Consider the following 21,620-nt stretch of genomic DNA (forward strand, 5'->3'; position numbering starts at 1 on the left):
GACGAAGCTGAATGGGATCCTAGGAGAGGAGAGTACTAGGCTACTAGCTGGTGCATCGGATTCTCCTTGTTTCCTCGTGCCCTTGCAGCTAGCAGTGCCTGCCTGCCCATTGAATCTCAAGCAATTCCTCCAGCTCCATCTCTCAACTAAAATTTTACACTCTTCACGTGTTGATGGCACCGGCCATGAATCGTTTAGTTTGAATTGGAACCAGAGATCGATCATGGGCGGTCAATGGGGACTTGAGCAGGCTCATCTCTCTCTCTTTTTGTCCCAGCTTTTTTCAACAAATAAAGGGCACGCAGCTAGTACGTATAGTACGTACATCCAAGCTGGGCGCACATGGTCACTCCATGTGACATACACTTTGATTATCAGTATATATCGGTCTTTCAGCTCATGCAACTTGCTTCTACTGTACTATATTACTACCATCTAATCAATCTAATGTACTTTGAAGGGATTAACTAATTCATTAAAGTGAAGAAAAAAGGTTATCAGATGCATGCATGCGTTGCAACTTGCAGTAGCTGATCCATCAAGTACGTGAGAATGATTTAGCTAGAGGCAAGAATCTTCCAACGGTGGCGTGGCAGTCTACATTATAAGATATGCATGCGATTCGAAATTCAAATTTCGAACAGGAATAAGCCAAATGCAGGCGCATTTGTCAGCATTTTCTGACAGATGGAATAATCTGTGTAGTATAATGTACGTGCGCGGCCGTTTGCCGCCCGTGGCGTTGTTCGATCGTCGCTGCTTCCCAAGCACGACGCATGCGACGCGAGGAAGAAGCACATGCCAACCACAGAACCAATGCAAGATATATGCAACCGAGACATGTTCTTGGATCCCCGTACGACGTCGCCTAGGCTCGATCGATCTGCTATGACCGACCACTGGGCATCACATCACCACGCTTTTCGATAAACAGCTATAATCTGCTAGCGTTTTTTTTTTATCCTCTTGCATGCTGAAGCAGTTGACATCGTCACGGGACACAAGTGTACACAGCTACAGGATACAGCTACTACAGCACAGAATGCACGGACGAACACAAGCAAATTCATCAAAAAGTTACCTAATAATTAAGGAAGAATGGAATGTGCGTCGTGATCGAAGAAGTAAGGACAAGGTTGTTGGAGGGCAGATGGATGGATATACATGACCGAAACAAGCTGTTGCCTTTTTGTGTTCTTCATTCCTAACCCACCATCTAGTTCCAGTCTGGTGATCTGTTTATTGTTCCCTTTTCTGTTTTTTCCCCTTGAACAAACTACAACCAAAGGCATGGAATCCATGAAGAGGGCTTCTTCTTTTGACTACAACGACCCATGACTACTAGAAAAGACCAATTATGTGTTTCACTTTGGCCACCCCTGTTAAACTCGCAAAAAATGTATTCAATAAACACAAATCCATCCGAAAATGTTTAGCCAGAAAGTAACCACCCAACCCAAGCTAAACACCAGCCAATTAGGCAATTAATTACAGCAGAGAAATGATTCCTCAACTCACCAACCAGTGGCAGGGCCGGTAAATCACCCGCGTTTGGGAGCCCAATCTCGTTGGCGTAGGCTATAAATGGGGGATGACAGCTCACTCCATCTCTCCCTCTCGCTGACAGGTGGATGTGGAGTTGGGAGCCAGCCACCAGGCCTCCTCCTCTCGCTCATCCCACCGGCCGTCCACCCTGTTCGTTCCCAAATTCCCAAACCTAGTTGGAGTAGAAGCCAGCCAGTCCAGCTGCAAGGCGGCGCAGCAGCCGACCTCCATCCTCCTCTTCGATCCGCCGCAGGCCGACGCTTCTAGCGTGGTGGGAGTGGAGATCCGTCCATCCGGTCCGCCGCCTTCCCCCTTGTTGGCTGGTGAGTAATTCATCGATCCCAACTTGTTTTCTTCACTCGAAGGATTCCATTGTTTGTTCCAGGAATCGCTTGGTCTTGAGAGTTCTCATTCAGATCCAAATCGCTCCCTCCCCATTTCAGTTTGCTGTGGATTCAAAAATCATCCATTTAGGGTTTCGTTCGATTAAGTGGTTCGTCTTGTGCTCCTGCTGCGCTCGAGAATGACAATCAGCAGATGCCGGCGGAACTTATTTCCCTGAAAAAAGAGAGATGATTTTTGGTGTTCCTTTAATTGAGCCCCCATGCGCGCGGCTATTGTTGGCTAAAACTGCGTTATTTTAGCGCACGAGTAGATTTTTTTTGGACTACATGACTACATGTCGGCACTAAATTTAGATGACGCCATAAAAAAATTGATACTTTCCCCTCGATGTCTGTTCAACGTAGCTGTTCGAGTTCCCTTTCCCCCTCGGACAGGAGATCTGTGTTTTCTAGATGTCGCAACAGCATTATGTTCTATGGCTCATTCATTTGGTTTCGAGAGAAGTAGTATACAACCTTGAAGCTAGCGGCATCTGTTCAATGACCTGACGTTTCTTGGTCCGTTTTTTTTTTCAAATAGGTACACAGATTGAACTATGGACAACCTGTGGCATCTTGGAGATGAGCTCCGTGGCCAGCCAAAGGTAGTGGAGGACCGCCAGTGGTCTCTCATGACCTCCAAGCTCGCTGAGATCACCAAGTCCAAGGGCGAGAGGATGAACGACCTTGACTATGCGCGGATGAACACCGTCCCTGAGGTCAAGCAGTGGGATAAGATGCAGTATCACCATGATGAACCCAGGATGGATCACATCAATCTTGGCCTCATGAACCTGGATCTGAAGATGAATGATCTGAAGATGAACGAGGCTGCCCTCAAGAACCCTTTCCGCAACATGGGTTATAACATGAACCCAATGTACCCCAAGGGGAACAATGCCAATGTCAATGCATTCAAGATGAATGTTGGGGTCAACAAGTACTCCAATAGTCCTAATGTGAAAGAGGCCATTGGAAAAAACAATGGTGCCAACAACAATGGAAGCAACAGCAATGGAAACGCTAACAACAATTCTGCTGTTGACAAGCGCTTCAAGACACTGCCAACGAGTGAGATGCTACCAAGGAATGAAGTCCTTGGTGGGTACATCTTTGTCTGCAACAATGATACCATGCAGGAGGATCTCAAGAGGCAGCTTTTTGGTATGCGTTACCACTTCTCCTGATAAATAACATGAAATATTGTTCTGAAAAATAACTTTCATACCATTTTTAAACTTTCTTTTGATAATAGCATCTCAAGATCTGTTGCTCTTCTGCAGGGTTGCCAGCAAGATATCGGGATTCAGTCCGAGCAATTACTCCTGGACTGCCTCTTTTCCTCTATAACTACACAACTCACCAGCTTCATGGAGTATTTGAGGTTTGTGATTAGCTGATTTGCTGCTCCTTGGATAGCCTCTCTGACCTTGTTAAACAGTTGTTTGTTTGTAATACATAAGATATTGCTAGCTAATAAATTGTGCATCTTACTTTAAAAAAAAAAAGTAAATTGCGCATCTAACTATCCAAGAAATGGTCTTGTGCTTTCATGCACTATTACCATTCTAGATGGAATATTTTTAGCTTGCCTTCATCTTTCTCCTTTTCCTTGTGCCCTTGTATGTAATTTCTTCTAACTAATGATTTGGTAGCATTTAAAAATAAACATTAAACTAGAAAGTATGATCATGGTTTTCCAGATACTATAGTATATGCAACCAAGCCTACACCAATGTTTTAAATCTCCCACTATAGCTGCTGCTATAGCCCGCTATAGTTATTTAAGGCATGGTACCACTATTTACTCTCATGTACAATTTAACCGCTATATCCCACTATAGCCCCATTTAGTTCCACTATTAGCTGTTTTAGAGTCCTCCGCTAAACCTCTTAGCCCGCTATTTAAAACATTGGCCTATACACATTTTAGGTACATGACAGCACATCCAAGAATTGCACTCTTGTAAGGCAGCTTTAGCTAGTATTTCATCCGGTGTTAGTTCCTACTTCCTACTGGTTTTGTATGTGCTATTTCACCATCTCTGATTCGGGTTATTTTTTCATGCCTAGTCTTGTATGGTTTTGCACACTGTTGACGTATTGTTACCATTATTTAGCATTGCTTTATAGTTGGATCTAACTGTGCTTCTGTATACATCTAGCTCCATAGTTTTTGTTATTGACCCATTTCTGTTAGCTCACTGAATCATCATTGTTGTCAGTTTCAATAAATGAATGCCTACTTCGATTCCATACATTTTTATTGTTATTGAAGTTTTAATCCCATCTTATGCTTCAGAATAAATCTAGCGGCTAATTGTCTTTTGGTTTTGAAATGAATTTGCTTAGGCTGCCAGTTTTGGTGGGTCTAATATTGATCCCACTGCATGGGAGGATAAGAAGTGTAAAGGTGAATCCAGATTCCCAGCACAGGTACTGGCAACATTTTGCATATGTTTGTTTCTCATTTCCTTCTGATTTCATGATCTGACATCTTCATCGTGTTAGGTGAGGATCCGCATTAGGAAGCTTTGCAAGCCATTGGAAGAGGATTCCTTCAGGCCAGTTTTGCACCACTACGATGGCCCAAAATTTCGCCTTGAGCTCTCCATCGCGGAGGTATATACCATATCCCAGCTGCTGTGCACATGAATTATACAGTGAAAGCTCCCTTGCACAATGAAACTTTATTAGCACAATAGCCCTTGTGTTCATAGACTTTATCAGAATTCTGCATTCATGCTGCCATGGTGATCAAATCGGTTGATGTTCAGCTTCCGTTTACATGCTGCCAAGAAAGTTTATTTTTTGTTTGTGTGTGGAAGTATGTGACAAAGGACAGTTACTTTTTATATCACATTCTGAGGTCTCATAGTTTAGTTGCAGTGCTTATGTGCAGTGCTGAGATACACATTAGCCTGCACCAATTACAATATTCCCTTGTTTAAATCTTAATTGTTATTTTCTTGATGTCTCCTCTGCAATTCCGTGCATCCCATAGGCATTACTTGTCTGAGGTTGAACATTAAATGGTGGACATTTGCTAATCATCCTTCAGAATTAAGATAAAACATGTTAATCCCCTTCTGCTGGTCAGATGATGGCATTATACAGGAGCTTGTAGGCATGGGAACTTGTTTTAGTTTTTTTATTGGTCTATTTTAAATTTGTTATGCATGTTGTCTGTTGCGATAAAAGTTCTTAGAGCATAAGAAGATGAGAAGTTTGTTTTTTTCTTAAAAAAGTGTGGTCATGTCAATCATTCTCATCAAATATAATTTTTGCAGACCTTGTCACTGCTAGACCTGTGCGAGAAGGAAGGCATCTGAGCTGTTGGGGAGGTGGTTGCCTTGAGCTTCTAGTAAATATTAATCATCCTTGTATGTTTTGTGGATGGTGGTTGGGCAATGTTGTTTGTTTAAGCGCAAGCTGCTGCTGGTTTCATTTTCCCTACCTGCAAGGAAGGAAGGAGAAGACCTGGTACTTGGAAGGCCCCTCGAAAAAAGCAAGCTGTGAGGCTGTCTGTGTACTGCGTTGCGTTGTGTCGTCCTGAACCGAATCAATCCTGGGTTGGAGATGTGTATGTTTTGCTGTCTATCTATCTACGTGTGGTAGCAGAGTTGAGTATACCTGGGCAGAATGGGACCCCGAAAGATGGGGCCCTGTATACTGTGTAATGGGTTACGATGCATGCATCATGGCGCCCCAAAGTAAGGGCCGATGATGTCGTCGTTCTGAGTTTGTGTTTTGTGGTGTTGTACCTTGAACCTCCTTTGCATTTGACTTGATGCTACCTTTTGCACTGTCTGAGAGTGTTGGCTTCTGGTTCACGTTATGCTGTGATGTACCATGGTTGATTCAGTTTGGGTGTTGTGAAGGCTAAAAACTAAAAGGTGGCTTGTGGAACATTGTGTCCAGCAGCAGGTTATGGGTTGCAGGTGCACCTACCAAACTTGGTGTGTGAAACAAAACAAGAGCAACTGATAAGGTGGTTGATTGCATCGGTTCAACTGCTCTCGGTCAGACAGGAAGGAGCAGCAGCTCTTTGTTGGTGCGCTGTCTCCATGTGTTTTTCAGCACTCACTGATTCCTGAACTGAATGCAGTTCTCGTCGGAGGGTACCATGTCAGCACTCCAAAAAGCTCAGGAATCCCAGTCGTAAACCGTTGAACAATCGACGTTTCAGCTTTGGCGGCGACAAGAGATTGGATTGATTGCCTCGTCTGCTGTTAATTGAAACAGGGCAGCTTAACACGTAAGGTAAAGCAGTCTGCTGCAGTGCAGAGGACGAACGCGACGTGCAACCCGTGCGCCTGCTGTACCTGCTCTGCAGATACATGCATTAGACTAGAAAGATACATGCTCTGCAGAGTGAGTATTATGCCTCTTGTTCCATTCTCATCTCACTGGACAGAAATCGCCAGTAACCATTCCTTTTGAGGTTTCAGTTTGATCCCAGCTCATTCTGAATGTGCAGCAGCAGACCAGCGGCAGCACAAGTAGGAGCAGGGGAGGGAAGGGGAGTGTATGAGTACTTGTACTTGGGGTTGAATAAGCCAAGTGCACGAAACCTCAGCTATTGCAATTAGATATAATCATCAGATAGAAGTAAAAAAAAAAAGGCGGTCAGAATCAACATTATAAAGTCAGGGGCTGAAACTGCAACGCACATCGGTATCGGTACAGAACAAGAAGGCTGCCCTCAACGAAACACATCTTCGAGGCCAGGAGCAGGCAGCAGCTCATCTGATTTCCGAATCTCACGATGGTGGCTGGATCTCGATGTTGTCAATCAACCTCACCTTCCCAAACCATGCGGCGACACAAATCACAGCAGGGCGATCGATCCTCTCAACAGGCGTCAAGCTCTCTTGCTCCACAATCTGCGTTCACAACAGCGATCCATTTCATGTTAGACTAACTTTCCCAACTTGCGGGTCACTTACCATATACAAAACGTCTCCTGAGATGTCATCACGCTATTATCAAAGCCGTCTAATCGAAACCAAACATTCAGTCTTCCCACAAGTCAGGTTTAATAACAAAAGGTTTAATTATATAAAAAAGGTTTTCTGAACTGTTTCATGATACAAAGCATAAATGCCTAAAGCTTTCAAAGGCTCTCGAGGAAAATACCAGAATAAGATACCACAAAACAATAACCACTTTCGCTAAATAAAAACAATAACCACAATGACGACGACGACCATGATGGGATTGCAGAGAACTCAACCGCCAGATAAAAGGTCTAAAAACACAGATAACTTGAACAGCTGAGCAAAAGCCAAGAACATTACCTCAACATAGTCAACCTGACCGCCAGCTTCTTCAAGTGTCTGCACTATTTGATCTTTTATTTGTTGGCCATGACTGTTTCCATTCAGCGCAGCGGTTCTAGCATTCACCAGTGATCTACTGATGGATAATGCCTACATAGGAGATCATCACAATCGAAGGAAGGTTTATTTTGAGAAAGGTGCAAAGATATTTACAAAGAGTATATGCAATGATCAACAATTGAAAATAATGCTTTCTTCTAGGATTTTTACATGTAGCTCCCCTCCATAGCTATAAATAAATTTGTTATATCTCGCCTATCGAGTCATAAGAACCACCTAAAGATTATTGTGCCAACAAACTGATAACAGCTCAAACCGAAAGAGGAGCAACATGGAAAACAGCGGTGAAAGTAACTCCTGCTGCAAGGTCGAAATTTTAGTTATATTCAAATTTTCACCTAGAGCCAGTTCAACAACTGCAGAGGAAAGTTGGTGCATTTCGCACAAGGCTTGTGTCGAAAAGTTGTGATGTGAGGCCAAACTAGATAAAGCATTGAACAAATTGAACCACGAATTTGTTGAACAAACTGGCCCAACAGGTTGATCCAGGAGGGGAAGGATACACTGGACAGCAAGACAAACCTAATTCTAAAACACTGTAATTTCTATGGTTCTCTGTATTTTGGCGATAGCAATACCACAAATTGTCAAAAAAAATCACTACAAAAACAATCTACCAGCTTTTTTCAGAAAAAGACAAACCTTTTCCCTTTCCTCACACGATAGGTGCACATTGCGGGAGCTCATGGCAAGACCATCAGCTTCTCGCACTATTTCTGAGCCAATAATCTCAATGGCAAAATCAAGATCATGAACCTGAAAACAACAAAGCTTTATCTCAGCAACAGAAACTAACTAGAGTTACACTGAGATAAACAGATAAGAGATGACACACATTATGTGGGGATGCAACTGAAGAGAACCATCAAAACAGAAAGCAAACAAGTTAACCACTGAAGCATTATTTGATTCAAAATGGACATTTGGATGGAGCAAAATGTAGTCTCTAAATAGTCACCATGTGATAAGCTATTTATAGACTATCTAGAAGCAAGTTGGTCAAGTTGGTGAATAGGGCAGTGAAGAGAAGAAAAAAGAACTACTATTCTGCTAGGTAGTTACCATCATTCGATGGCCAACTTTGCGCTTACTCATCAATGTTGTTTTATTCTATTCATATAACTACTTGAATTGCCGAACCTGACAGACAGCAATTATAAAAGAAACAAAGTAGTATGTTAATGCCAAACAAGTTATTGTTCTAAAAAAGTTACCATCCGGCAGAGGAAGGAAGGTGGAAATAAACAGGAGCAAAAAACATTATTTTAGATTTGTTACCATTACTGTATCTGGATGGCCTACTCCTTTTTTTTGGAACTAAAACAAACTGGATGGCCTACTTTGTTCTCACATAGCAAGACTGTATTTTCAGCACTTGAACAGTTGGACCTGACAGACGCCAACCAAAACTGAACAAAGTGCATGCATGTGTCAGTGTCAATGTCAAAGAAGTTACCATCCGGCAGATGACGCGCCACTGTTGATAATCCTTCTTCCCGAACACCGCGATGTCCGGCTCGACGATGTTGAAGAGCTTGGCGACGACGGTAGCCACGCCGCGGAAGAAGACGGGCCTGCTGCTCCCGCACAGCCCCTTCTCCAGCCGCTCCACGCGAATCCACGTCTCGTGCCCGTACCCATCGCCCTGCTCCAGGCAGGAGATCGCGCCCCCGGACTCGCTGGCATCGGGGCGGCCGCCGCGGACGTAGAGGTCCGGGGGGCAGAAAACCGCGGCAACGGCGCCAGTGGCGGCGAGCTTGCGGAGGTCCCCGGCGAAGTCGGAGGGGTAGGTGGCGAGGTCCTCGGTGGGGGCGAACTGGCTGGGATTGACGTAGATGGAGACGACGACGGCGACGGGGCCGGCGGCGGCCGCCACCGCTGCGGAGACGAGCGAGAGGTGGCCGTCGTGGAGGAAGCCCATGGTGGGGACGAGAGCGACGACCTTGCCCTCCGCGCGACGGCGGCGTGACCACGCGCGCATCGCCGCCTTGTCACGGATCACCTCCGGCTCATGCGCCGCCGCCGGCATGGGAGCAAAATGGAATCGCACGGCAGACTGATGAGGAGGAGGAAAAGAAAAAAGAAAGAAATTTGTTGACAATAAGTGAGAATGGGATGCGGCAGCAGATAAGTTGTGGGGAGGAAACGGAATCGAGGACGGCCAGAGAGTGGGAGGGGAAAGAAGGAATTTTCTTTCTGCCTGTTGCAATTCAAAAACAATGCAGCAAGTAGCAGCCAGGGTAGACTCTTTCTGGACATGATAACGACATCTACCCGCCATCGATCGTTGGATAATATCAATAAAAACATTTTTTTTCTTTCCAGCTAGCACAATGGAATTGTAGATGCAGGATTACAATCGTTTTTCAAGCTATCTCGAAAGAAAGCAGGTGCTAACATGCCACGCTGCTCTCCGCTCGTAAGATGCTTGCTTATACTTCCTCCGTTCCAAATTGCAGGTCATTTTAGCGTTGATATGTATAGATGGAAAAACCAAAATGATCTACAATTTGGAACGGAGGGAGAAGCATATTAGCTGAGACATTATTAGAGGTGCGCAAGGGAAAATTAATTTCCTGCGGAGCTCCTTGGTATCCAAAAGTAATTTCCACCGGGTTCTTCCATGTATCCACAATGAGTTGGCAGCGAGTTTCAACAATATATACAGACCGTGGATCACACCACTGGCATGTTGTGGTCTCTATGCCTGGTAAATAGTTGGATCAGACTGGAGAGTCGGTTCCCAGAATCCCACGCATGATGAACCCTTCATCTGAGGAACAACCGTGTCATTCAGCATCTCATATATTTCAGCACATTGTGGATGCTCTTGATCCCTAGAGTAGAACACATGATTCCTCATGTTCGCCTCAATCTGACTAAAACCAGGCGCCTTCTTCGACTTACTGCCCTTCATGATCTTCCACACATTTGCTGTCTCATCCCACATTCCATGTGACGCAAATACATTGGCCAGAAGCGTGTAGCGTCCTGAATCAGAGGGTTCGAATCTGACAAGATCCTCACCCACTTCTCTTGCTACCTCTACCTCTTTATGCGTCACACAGGCTCCTAGTAGCGTCCCAAGAATGGCTTCATCACGCATGCCCTGTGGCATACTGTCGACAAGTTCCTTGGCCTCCCTAACATACCCTGCTCGACCTAGAAGGTCAACAAGGCAAGAGTAGTGCTCAATGCTTGGCTCTATTCCGTAGCCATGGTAAATTGATTTGAAAATCTTGCGGCCTTTCTCGACCAAGCCAACATGGCTACAAGCTGACAGAATGGATGTAAAGGTAGTTGAACTGGGCTTATACCCATGCCTCAACATCTGAGCAAAGCCCTGTAAGGCATGGTAACCACAGCCATGGTTCGCAAAAGCTTGCATTATCGACGTCCATGTTATGGTATCCTTCACTTCCAATCTCTTAAAAGTGAGCTGAGCAGAAAGCAGATCTCCACTTCTTGAGTACATTGTGAGCAAGGCATTTCCTAAATCAGTTTCTGACAGGAGTCCAAGTGTGACAACCAAGCCATGGATTTGCTTAACTTCCATTGTGCTCTCAAGCATAACTAGGATACTAATTAATGTACAGATGTTAGGAGATACCGCTGAGCGTCGCATAAGAAGAAATATGTTTACGGCTTCATCCTTACGCTTGGTCTTGGAATACGCCTCGATAATGGTATTCCAGGTCACCAGGTCTTTTGCAAGCATCGAATCGAATAATCTCTGGGCCTCATTCAGCTGGTCATTGTTGGCATAAGCAGTAATCATCGCATTCCATGCCGCAGTATCCTTTTTTGGCATCATATCAAAGAACTCTCTTGCCCTGCACGCAAAACCATTCTTTGCCAAGCCAGTGACCATTATAGTCCAAGAAATCACATTCCTGTGCGGCATTGTCTCAAACAATTGAACTGCTTCATCCACTTTTCCAGCGCTGAGAAAACCGGAAATCATGGCATTCCAAGAATATGTGTTCCTCTTGGGCATCCTATCGAACAGTTCCCATGCCTCTTGAATCTGACCACTGTCAGCGTAGGCCTTAACCATGACTGTCCAAGCGACCACATTCCTCTCAGGCATTCGATCAAACACCTCCCTGGCTTCCTTGAGCATCCCATTGCTTGCGTACCCCTGCACCATCGCCGTCCACGAAACAACATTTGGATCAGGCATCACATCAAACAACTGGCGCGCTTCGTGAACACGGCCGGTGCGGCAGTACCCATAGACCATGCAGGTCCACGCGACGACGTTCTTCATCGGCATTCCGTCGAATAGCTCGCGCGCGCGGTCGACACGCCCAGCCTTGATGTACCCGTCGAGCATAACGGTATCCAGGTAAAGCCCCCGAGCAGCCGCGGGCGCCGCGCGGAAGAGCGCCTCCGCGCCCAGCAGGTCACGTTGCTGGAGGTGGCGGCTGATGTTGGCGGCGTAGGAGACGGCATCCTCCCGGTTTGGCGTTTCGGCGCGAGTGGCCGCGCCGCCGCGCTGCTGCTTGGGTGCGGCGGGGTTTTCGCTGGCCGAACGGATGCCTTCTCGGGTGGGTTGCCGCGGCGGGTCATGGGCCTCCGCAACGGTGCCATGGAGGCGGATGAGCGAGCACTGGAAGGGCAGCTCGAACGGGGCGCGGCCAGCGGTGATGCCGCGCCGCCGCGCGAGGGCGAGCGAGTCGCCGCTGCTAGTACGGATGTCTCCATGGGCGCTTCGTCGTGGAGGCGTGCGGAACTTAGCGACGGTGCCGTGCCGGTGGAGCGGCGAGCATTGGGAGAGGAGAGGGAGGACGCGCCGGCGCCGGCAACGGGGAAGCATTGGGAGTTGGCGGGGAATTTTGCAACTAGGTCCTCGGTTAGTAACCTAGCTGGTTCAGAACGAGGGGGCCAGCATGGGTCAGCGTATATTATGCGAAAAGGTCCATACTAAAGTTTTTTTCGTTCAAGTATACCCCCAACTGGATCGCCATTATTAATCGCGATCCAATTTTGGATGACTGCGAACCGCCGGATCAATTATACGCGGCTCAGAACGGCTTCTGGTATAATAGCAGCGGCCATTTGTCGAAATAGGCCTTAGTGTTTAAGAATACCTTCAAACACTCCTGGTGGATTTGAACCGTCCGATCGACACTCCAGGGCCCAGATCGAGGGGTGTAATTTTACGGAAACGACCCTTCATTGACATGGCCGGTCAAATGGGATGCGAACCGGCGGCGGCGGCCGCCGCGCACGGCGACGTGGTGCCGCCGCCGCTGCTTCCGGCTTGCCCCCGAAAGATCACTGCACGGCAAGGAGGAGCGATTCCGGCGAGGAAGGTCGCGGTCCTCGAAGCGTGGAGGACTACCATGGTGGCGCCGGAGGTCGTCGTCGGCAGAATTTCAAATGCAGAACCCAGACAGGACACTGAAATGAAAATTTCTTCCTTATTCATTAAGAAAAACTCATGAACGATCCATAGAGTAGCGATCCAACGAACCCATTCCCACCTTAATTACGCAAGCAAAATCCGGCATGCATACTCTCAATACATACACCGAACTGAAGAAAAGAAACTTCTTTCGGCGGAGAAAGCAAAGCAGGGCACAGCAGAGCAAGACTGCAGGAGCAAAGCAAGGCATGAAGCAAGGTGATGAGCAGCTTGGCGGCGGCGCCTATACAAAGGCGTGCTTCTCGAGCAGCTTGAGGACGTCCTCCTGGTTGTTGAGCTTGGCCACGTCGATGGGCGTCTTCCCGTCCAGGTTCTGCAGCGTCCTGCAAAAGGCACAAGATCATGCATGAGCAATCGAGCTTCAGAATGAGGAATTTCCGTTTCAGCTCGGTCATCAGTTTGGTATCGATCATCATCAATCAGGTGGACGGTCCCTTACACGGCGGCGCCGCTCTCGAGCAGGAGGGCGACGCAGTCCTTGCGGCCGTAGCCGGCGGCGTAGTGCAGCGCGGTGTTATTGTTCTTGTCCACCGCGTCCACCGCCGCGCCGGCGTCCAGGAGCACCTGCGCGCACTTGAGCTCGCCGTACCCGCACGCGAAGTGCAGGCCTCTACGGCCTTCCGAGTCCTCCTCGTCTTTGTCCACGCCATCCTCCAGCGCCTTCTTCAGGCCCTGTCACCGTGACGACCATGCATACAGGTATGTTCAGCAATGATCATAGAGCCAGCCAACTGATGATGATCCAGAGCGCGCTGCACTGCAGTGACAGTAAGGTGGCAGACTGACCTCGACGTCGCCGACGCTCGCAGTGTGGTGGATGATGGACGACTCCTCGTACTCGCCTTCCTCCTCGCCGGCCTCTTCCTCGGCCTCGTCGTGCTCCGCGCCGGCGGCCTCGCTCGATGGGCCGACACCCATCGCCCGCCCGAACTTCTGCAGAGCCTCGGGGTCGTTCCAGTACCTGCACAAACCATGCAAGACACTCCAGCAGGCTCAGAGATCATTCAATTCGTCGGTTTGCGCAATCCTTCCTTGATGAATGAACTTGACGACTCACTTCATCATGGCAGCGGGGCCGCCGGTCTCGATCTCGTCGAGGATGGGCTTGAGCGTGGGGTCCTCCTTCATGCGCGCGATGCGAGCCTCGAGCTGCTCCTTGTGCGCCGGGTTGGTGAGCCCGCCCAGCATCGTCGCCATGGCCGGGTCCTGCATCAGCGCGCTGCCCAGCCGCTCCGCCATCGCCACGAACTGCGGGTTCTGCATCAGCTGCTGCATCGTCGCCACGTACTTCTGCGGGTCCAGCGCCGCCGCCGCCTGGGGCACCGCCTGCTTCGCCGCCGGCGCCTGCCGCGGGGACACCACCGTCTTCTGCAGCTGCTCCGCCATCTGCGTGAACGCCGGGTCCTTGGCGATCTGCTCCGCCATCTCCTTGATGCTCGGGTCCTGCTCGGTCCATCCATTCGTTCATTTAATTCCAACAAGAAATATCAAATACTACATCCAAACCGTATCGATTTCCAAATAAGTGAAATGAAATGGCATGAAAATTTTGGGTTACCAAAATCGAACCACGAAAAGCTAGCACTTTTTCACGCAAGGGATCCGAGACTAAAAACGGCACGGTCTTCACATGGTACATGTACTACTGCCGACGGAGATTAAGGCTGTTCAGCTCAATTGAGTTTGTGAATGAATGAATGCACCGGATGAACAGCGTCATGAACCCGGTCCATCATCTTTGCTAATCTCTACTGAGCTTCACATATAAGAACTACTTCTATGTTGCAAAAAAGGAAGGTGATGCCTCAGCTGCGTACATTAAGGAGGTTCATCATGGTGGAGAAGTCGAAGGGGTTGGCCGGCGCCGACGGCCCGGCCCTGCGCGTCGCCCCTGCTGCTGGCTGCTGCTCCTCCGCCGGCGAAGGCTCCTCTGTCTTGACCGTAGCAGTCTTCTCCTCTGCACAAACAACTCCAGTTAAATTATCTCTTCTCCAGCTCTTCAACTCCTTGGCGCAAATCGCTCACGCAACAAAAGAAAAGAAAAGAAAAGGGAGAGAGATTCCTGACTGACCTTGAGCAGCCATGTCGACGGCGGCCGGGAAGGAAGCAGGCGCTGGCGCTGTTGCCCCTTGTTAGCGATGAACCAGCCGAGGATGACGATAAGGTGCTGCTGTGGAGAGGAGGAAACGCGAGGGCGACCAACCAGAGGTGTCCACCGTGTGGTTTCGTTTTTATAGGGGAAGGGTGCATAAGCGCTTGAGACCTTGAGTGACTGCGGTTTCTACACATGGATGGATGGAGATGGAGCAAGTAGCATCTCCTTCGACACAGCAAGGGCAAGGTAGATCTTCCTAGCAATTGCTCAGTTTTTTTCAAGGTAAAAAAAAACGCCGATCTTTCTGAATTCTTAATCTACGTCTAGTTTTTTTTTTTAAGTTGTCAAGAAAAGGCACGTTGCTTTTTTAAGGTCACATGGCAACCACGTATAGAATTTCAAAGCTGAAGTATGAAATACTTTCAATTCCCGTGATTATCATTTGCTTTCAATTTTCTACGGATATCACGGTGAAATGAGACCTTTTCTTTTCTCTATAATAAAGTCGTGCGTTGTGTATTAGGGGGAAAATAAATGAAAACTTATCTGTGAAAGGAAAAGATAACCAAATCAGCATGAATGATATTTTACCACTGAATTTTTTTCGAAAGATTACCACTGATTTTCCCTAAATAAAAAAGAAGTGAATTTACCGTGTGAGTTGGGTCTTGGGTGAGCCTTTAGCATCTACAGGGGACAGTGCGTGGGCCAGGAGATTGAGGTGCCAAGCTTCTTGCGTGGCATTGGGAATCCAGGACAGGGATTGGGATAGCAAATGTGTGGATGGAATTGCTTCTCCAGGAAACACCCTACTATTGCGACAAAATCCATGATGTTGTATCTCTTCTACTAATATTTGCCACCTGTCACCATTATTGGACAGTACTCATTCTAATTCTACCACTCATAATGTTATGATTTTCACTGACTATGTTTTCTTTCCCCTTTCTGAGAGTATACAAGTGCGCATTATTACTAGCCTTCACTACATTGATAGAATTAGTGCGGCAAAAGATAGGTGACATGCCAAATCTGGGAACACCCCCCTCCCTCTGGCATGATCCAAATATGAAAGAACCCCCAGCGATAAAAAGAGCGGGGTCAGAACGCCAGGTGCCAGAATACTGTTACTATAGTAATACAGAATACAAAATATAGCCGGAGGCACCTTCGTATGCATTAGTGTTTTTTTTACCACCCAACAAGGTAAAACCACGGCAAAAATGCAGTGACAGATGAGGGCAAAACATGCAGCTGAAGCGTCTTCAGATGCTTGCCACTCTGGCAGTGGCACATTGGAGAACCCAACAGCCTAGCAGTCCCAGTCGCAGCAGCTCAAAAGGCGGAAATGCTTCAACCAGCAGGATCAAAACTTCCAACTGTGGGGCTCTTCAGCTGCATGTGTCTGCCACACCGGAACCCAAGGGCCTAGCAGGGCCAGCAAAACTAGCTCAAAGTGGGCTGATTTTGCTGTTTCTTCAACAGATCCTCTACTTCTCTTTGACCAAGATCAGTACAAACTCCTCCTTTAGGGAAACAAATTTCCCAGGTCTTTCTGGAACATTACTATATCACTGCAAAAGCCATTTCTAGGCAGCAAAATCAGCCCAGAACGTGATGGCACTTTCATGAATATTTGTGGATTCCAATATTAAGGTCCGATGATATGGAGGTCAGGTATGGTGATGTTTGGTGCCAAACAGCCTTGAACACTCGCTTCTGGTGTGCCTGAACAGACTGGCACGGCTTCTGGCCATGATACCTGATGTCGAAAATGTGGATCACAGGGTCTGCAGAGCCAGATGACACGTACCACCCATCAGGAGACCATGACTGGTTAATCAGAGCTGACTGAGACTCGCTGCTCTCTTGCTTCCAACCGAATGCATGAACCTCAGTCTGCCTAAGCCTGATGTCAAACAAGCGGAGCTGACTGCCTGGCGCCCTGTTAGCAAGAGAAAACATACAGATTGTTTTAAGCATGCACCCCCATGCATTAAACGAGCACAACTGACAACCATTGCACAATGCACATAGGACCCCACATAATAACTATGTATGTAAACTAAAATGGATTTTTCTTCATAAAACTAGAGCTTCAGCAGTACATTGACCTCCTATGTTATAATGCAAGAATAGGTTGAGATGACTAAGAGGTTAAAGATTACAACTATGAAATGGATGCGTTAATCCAGAAACAGCATTCTTGGTCTGTTTGGAACTATCGCAATCACTGTGTGTTCAATGGGGATCCACCTAACCTGAATGGAGTTCTAACTGTGCTAAGAGAAGAACTGCACTTGTGGAGTTTGGCTGGGGCTCAAGGAATTTCTCATCTCCTCGCCCTAGTACCCTTGCAAGTTTAGCTGGTGTTTCTGGTCTAGGTCTGGTCATGGCTATTTAGTTAAAAGGTGATTGTTTCTGTGTGAGTTTTTTTTTTGGGAGTTCTGTACAGGGCCCCTAAACCTATATGTTACTTGGGGTTTCTAAACCCCTTTTTCTTCTTAACATATTGATCCGCAGCTCCTCTCTTGCGTGTTCGAGAAAAAAAATACTTACCCTGTCTGCACCATGTATAAGTTGAAATCGCATGGATTTGTTAATACACTCATGCATTTGCTATCAATTAGGTTCTTGAACTCTGTCCTTCCAGCAGAGAGATCAAATCCTATTATCCTCTTGTCGCAGCCAACTGATATTATAGTTTTTTTCTGTTGCAATCCAGCAACACCCATGACAGCGGAAGAATGGAAATCCTTGTGCACTCTCTTGTGTTTCCATGAATCATCTTTGTCTTCCCAAAGTATAACAGCGTGATCACTTCCCCCGGTCACAAAGCATGCATCAGACCAGGGCATGAAACTGATGTTGTTTATGATTCCCTTCGTGTGAGGCTTCTCTGGTAGGAAAGTAACCTTCCTCTGTTTCAGTACAGGGAAAAAATTGTGGAACGCCCTTTAGTAATATTTCAAGAAAGTAAATCATCTGTTACTCACAAAAATAAGGCATAGAAAAGTAAACCTAGGGTTAACAGAACCAATTCTTTCAAGGTTACATCACCGTAACAACAAATCACATTAAGGCATTGATGCCTACAAGTGAAAACAGGAGAATAGCATGAAAATAGTCATTTAAGAACAGCTAAGTTACGATTCGTTAATTAAAGGTACACCACATCAGCATCCAATCATTTTTCCCATCACACTTGATAGAACAAAAAGAAAGAAAAAATTCAGTCTCCTAACTATAATTTGCAGGGATTAAGTAAATGCACGAACAGGAATAATTAAAAGAACCATCTCTCAAATTCCTCCCTTTAACAATATTATTTAAAAATACTAATGATTTGAAATCAGATATGCAGAATTTGTTATTAGTCTCATTTTAACAACTGCTCCTAGAATAGAGAAAGCTGTGTAGCAGGATGTAAGGGCATGCACCAGTTTTAACAGAGGCCTTACCTGTCCTGATATAAGGTTTGTCATTGAAACCTGAGAATCACCATTATCAGCAGTGTATACAGCAAAAATTGTGTCACCATCTGGATGCCAAGCTATATCTTCAGGCCATCTATGCTTTGGGGAAAAGCAATCTGTTTTGCCACGAAATGAGATAGAAGGTCTGCGAGTACAATAACGTAAATTGTCATGGTGCGAAATTGAAATGATACGGTGATACCCACCCAACAAAATTTACCTTTTCAATAAAGCAAACAGTCTTTGCATCAGGGTGGTTCCCCAACCATTTCAAGTTAAAGTGTACAATGTACTCAAACAATAGGTGGATCTATCACAGAGAACTATATTCTCCTTAGTCCTTATAGTTACCTGCACTACTGGTATATAAATTTAGCATTGACATTTTTACATCACATGTGATGGGATTGTAGCATTTTTTCCTTCAAAAAGTACTGATATGGAACATGGATATACCATATACATAAAGAAAAAATCATACACTTCCAGCATGTTGTATCTTTACTCAAATTTTATCCATTTTAGCCTGCCTCCTCATGAGTACATGGCTCCTTTAAACAGCCACGCAACTGGATATGCCAATACAAATCACTAAGAAACCAACTAACCTAGCAGATAAGATCACACTATTGCTGCCTTGCTTGGATGGAGCAGCCATGCCGCTTGGCTGACATGTTAATCCTAGCCTGTCCGGTGACAGTTAAATATTTTACGAGATTCAGAAGGCTAAGGTCATTTCATGTTAAAATAGTATATCAGCCGTCACGCCCATACCAAGTTCACTTTAATTAAAACAATAAGCTAAAATTTTGCTGCCGCATGTTGAAGGAGAGTTGTTGGGTGTTTGACCATAGTGGTGTTACCCATGGCACATGTACTGTGTTGGCACATCCTTTTTGGCCACTAACTGTGTTGAACTTTCAGTTTTGTCCCAGAGCATTACAACATTTTGGTTATCTGAACCTGGGCTGCTGAATTTAATATGTAAGTGTTGAGGAGATGCAAGAAGTGAAACAAGAGACAAACAGTATCAGGGAGCAAATTAAATTGCCTTTTCTGCTAATGAATGTTGCAAGGTAGACATGCGCTAAGGTGGGCACTTAAGTCTTAACTGCAAAAATCCACACTTGAGCTTCATAAACGAAATACTTAAATCCACGTAATTAATTATTGATATCAACCTCGTGTATGCATTTATTATCTACTTAGTGTCTTCGAGAACCCTAAGGCTCCTGTTGGCACAATTCTACTAACCTAATGCAAAACCCTCATTAAGTACTGCTGAGTCAGTCATTAAGACTTATATAAAGTACGGATTTAATTTTTGGCAAAGCCATAAGTTTCAATTCATCATCAAGTAACTATAACCACTTATGCTGAGCTCATTGGAAGTGTCATTGGGCACACACTTTACCCAGTTCATATTTCACTACCATTTTAAAAAACTAGTGAAATATCTCTGAAATATGTTTGAAAGCTAAGTTAAAAAAAAGTTAGCAGGGATGAAAAGAAAACAGCATGCTGACAATTCAGAGTGACATTATGCCTACCCTCTTGGCTCCACCTGCCACAAAGTAACCAATCCATCCAACGCACTGCATCACAAGAAACCATAAGATTAAAAGTTTGGAAAACTTAAGCAAACTTCTCATATCATTGGTAATTAAAATTAATTATTTCATTTTGCTAAGATGTCTATCGGAACGGTGGTTGAGAACTTAGTCTGCCCTCCCAGTTTACAATTCTAAACCAGCAAACCTATAGTGCTGCCCACAAAAAAAAAATGTTTCACAAAGAAGTACAGGCGTCCAACTTGGAACTTTGGAAGAAGATTGCTTTGTGAGCCTGTGCTTGTAGACTGACATTACATAACTTTTTTTTTCGTGAATTGTTGCAGGCAACCAGGTCGAAGCAATTAAAAATTATGGAGGTGGAGAAATGATGCCAAAGATGCCAAAGGTGACACTAATAGTTTTTTTGAGCTTCTCATTGCATGATCATCCGTGAACTATAGCCTACACCAAATTCGCTAAAAACTTTCAATAAAATGAACAGAAGATTGATCAGTTAGCAGGGCTTTTTCCTACAGTTGGTGCATTCATGGTGCATATTTACTATATCCCATGAAACTTACCTGGTAACAACAAGCTGATCATTAGCAGGGCATAGCTCAAGACACCTAAGCTTCCTCTTGTGTTGGCTCGAGACCAAAGTGCCACCTTGAAATTTAAGCACCGTTGCAGATGACTTCTTGACACTGGGGATCAAGTTCTGATGCTCTTTCTCTTCTGAATACCAGATACGCACAGGTGAGAGGTGTGTATAGCAAATCAAACATCAATAATGATCATACGTTGGGCAAAACTACTTTTCTCCTAAAGAGGAAAGGCTGTAGAACGTACGGATCTTTCTCTTGGGCTTCTTCTCCTCTTTCCTTGACCGCTCCGGCGGCGGCGGCGCCGCAGGTGATGAAGAGGACGACGGGGCGGCGGTTTTCTTCAACCCAGGCATGGGCTCTGGGCGCGGGGCAGGCCGGTTGTTGGTCCCAGGGATGAGAAGCGACGGCCTCGCCGCTGGCTGCGGCGCGGGCGCGGGAGACTTCTTCTCTGGCGGCGGCTGCGGGGGCGACGGCTTGGGTTCCCTCTGGATTGGCGGCGGCGGCGATGGCTTGGGTTCCCTCTTAATTGGCGGCGGCGGTGGCTTGGGTTCCGTGTGGCTCGGCGGCGGCCTGGGATCCCGGCATCGGGCGAGCCGCGACTGCGCCTCGGCGAGCTTCATCTCCGCGGTGTCCAGCTGCGGCGGCGACCACCATCGAGATCACAACTACCATCATCATCGCGAAAGGGGGAAGGAGGCAAGAGAAGGGGAGAAAGAAAGTGGGCGTACCAGGGACTGGTAGTGGAGCAGCTTGAGCTTGCAGCGCTCGACGTCGCGCTCGCGGTGCGCGATGAGGGCGACGACCGCCTCCTCCGCCATGGCGTCCTCGTCCTCGTCGTCCGGCGGCTCCCCGCTGGCCGCGGCGGAGGATGGGGCGGAGGCGACGGGGGGTACGCGCGCGGCGCCATTGGCGGAGGGGCGGGGCCTGTAGGCGGAGTCGTCGTCGTCGTCCTTCTCGAGCTTGGGCCTCTTGAGCGGCGGCGGGTCGGCCATGGCGGCGGACCGCACGAGGCGGCGGGGGGCAGCGAGCCGAAGGGCGTGGCCTGCGTCTCCTGGGAGAGGAAGAGGAGAGATAATCCCTGTCCCGCCCGCGATCCGACCGCGCCCGCGTCCCCGCCAGTATTTGCTTTG

The 21,620-nt window shown here is 46.8% G+C and overlaps 5 protein-coding genes across 5 annotated transcripts; 1 reads left to right on the forward strand and 4 right to left on the reverse strand.

Moving 5' to 3' along the window:
- Positions 1-1,601: 1,601 nt before the first annotated feature.
- LOC117838107 (uncharacterized) lies at positions 1,602-5,406 on the forward strand. Its single transcript, XM_034717989.2, has 6 exons — positions 1,602-1,868; positions 2,470-3,092; positions 3,212-3,312; positions 4,281-4,364; positions 4,440-4,550; positions 5,219-5,406. Exons 2-6 carry the CDS (start codon positions 2,486-2,488, stop codon positions 5,258-5,260), a joined length of 945 nt encoding a protein of 314 aa, XP_034573880.1. The 5' UTR covers positions 1,602-1,868; positions 2,470-2,485; the 3' UTR covers positions 5,261-5,406.
- A 1,134-nt stretch (positions 5,407-6,540) lies between these two features.
- On the reverse strand, positions 6,541-9,506 carry LOC117838105 (pantoate--beta-alanine ligase). The gene is made up of 4 exons (XM_034717987.2): positions 8,787-9,506; positions 7,973-8,086; positions 7,229-7,360; positions 6,541-6,814 (listed from the first exon to the last, which is right to left on the reverse strand). The coding sequence occupies exons 1-4, from the start codon at positions 9,357-9,359 to the stop codon at positions 6,692-6,694; spliced, it is 942 nt and encodes a 313-aa protein (XP_034573878.1). The 5' UTR covers positions 9,360-9,506; the 3' UTR covers positions 6,541-6,691.
- A 116-nt stretch (positions 9,507-9,622) lies between these two features.
- Positions 9,623-12,592, reverse strand: LOC117838100 (uncharacterized). Its single transcript, XM_034717981.2, has one exon. It carries the CDS (start codon positions 12,147-12,149, stop codon positions 10,032-10,034), a length of 2,118 nt encoding a protein of 705 aa, XP_034573872.1. The 5' UTR covers positions 12,150-12,592; the 3' UTR covers positions 9,623-10,031.
- A 145-nt stretch (positions 12,593-12,737) lies between these two features.
- LOC117838106 (ankyrin repeat domain-containing protein 2A) lies at positions 12,738-14,992 on the reverse strand. Its single transcript, XM_034717988.2, has 6 exons — positions 14,833-14,992; positions 14,579-14,718; positions 13,819-14,204; positions 13,548-13,722; positions 13,201-13,433; positions 12,738-13,084 (listed from the first exon to the last, which is right to left on the reverse strand). Exons 1-6 carry the CDS (start codon positions 14,843-14,845, stop codon positions 12,985-12,987), a joined length of 1,047 nt encoding a protein of 348 aa, XP_034573879.1. The 5' UTR covers positions 14,846-14,992; the 3' UTR covers positions 12,738-12,984.
- Positions 14,993-15,970: 978 nt separating this feature from the next.
- On the reverse strand, positions 15,971-21,591 carry LOC117838101 (uncharacterized). Its single transcript, XM_034717982.2, has 7 exons — positions 21,219-21,591; positions 20,735-21,125; positions 20,467-20,620; positions 19,883-19,927; positions 18,318-18,477; positions 17,416-17,777; positions 15,971-16,801 (listed from the first exon to the last, which is right to left on the reverse strand). The coding sequence occupies exons 1-7, from the start codon at positions 21,480-21,482 to the stop codon at positions 16,483-16,485; spliced, it is 1,695 nt and encodes a 564-aa protein (XP_034573873.1). The 5' UTR covers positions 21,483-21,591; the 3' UTR covers positions 15,971-16,482.
- Positions 21,592-21,620: the final 29 nt, after the last annotated feature.

The sequence above is a fragment of the Setaria viridis genome, chromosome 9, assembly GCF_005286985.2.
Source record: "Setaria viridis chromosome 9, Setaria_viridis_v4.0, whole genome shotgun sequence".
In the NCBI taxonomy this organism is placed as follows: domain Eukaryota; kingdom Viridiplantae; phylum Streptophyta; class Magnoliopsida; order Poales; family Poaceae; genus Setaria; species Setaria viridis.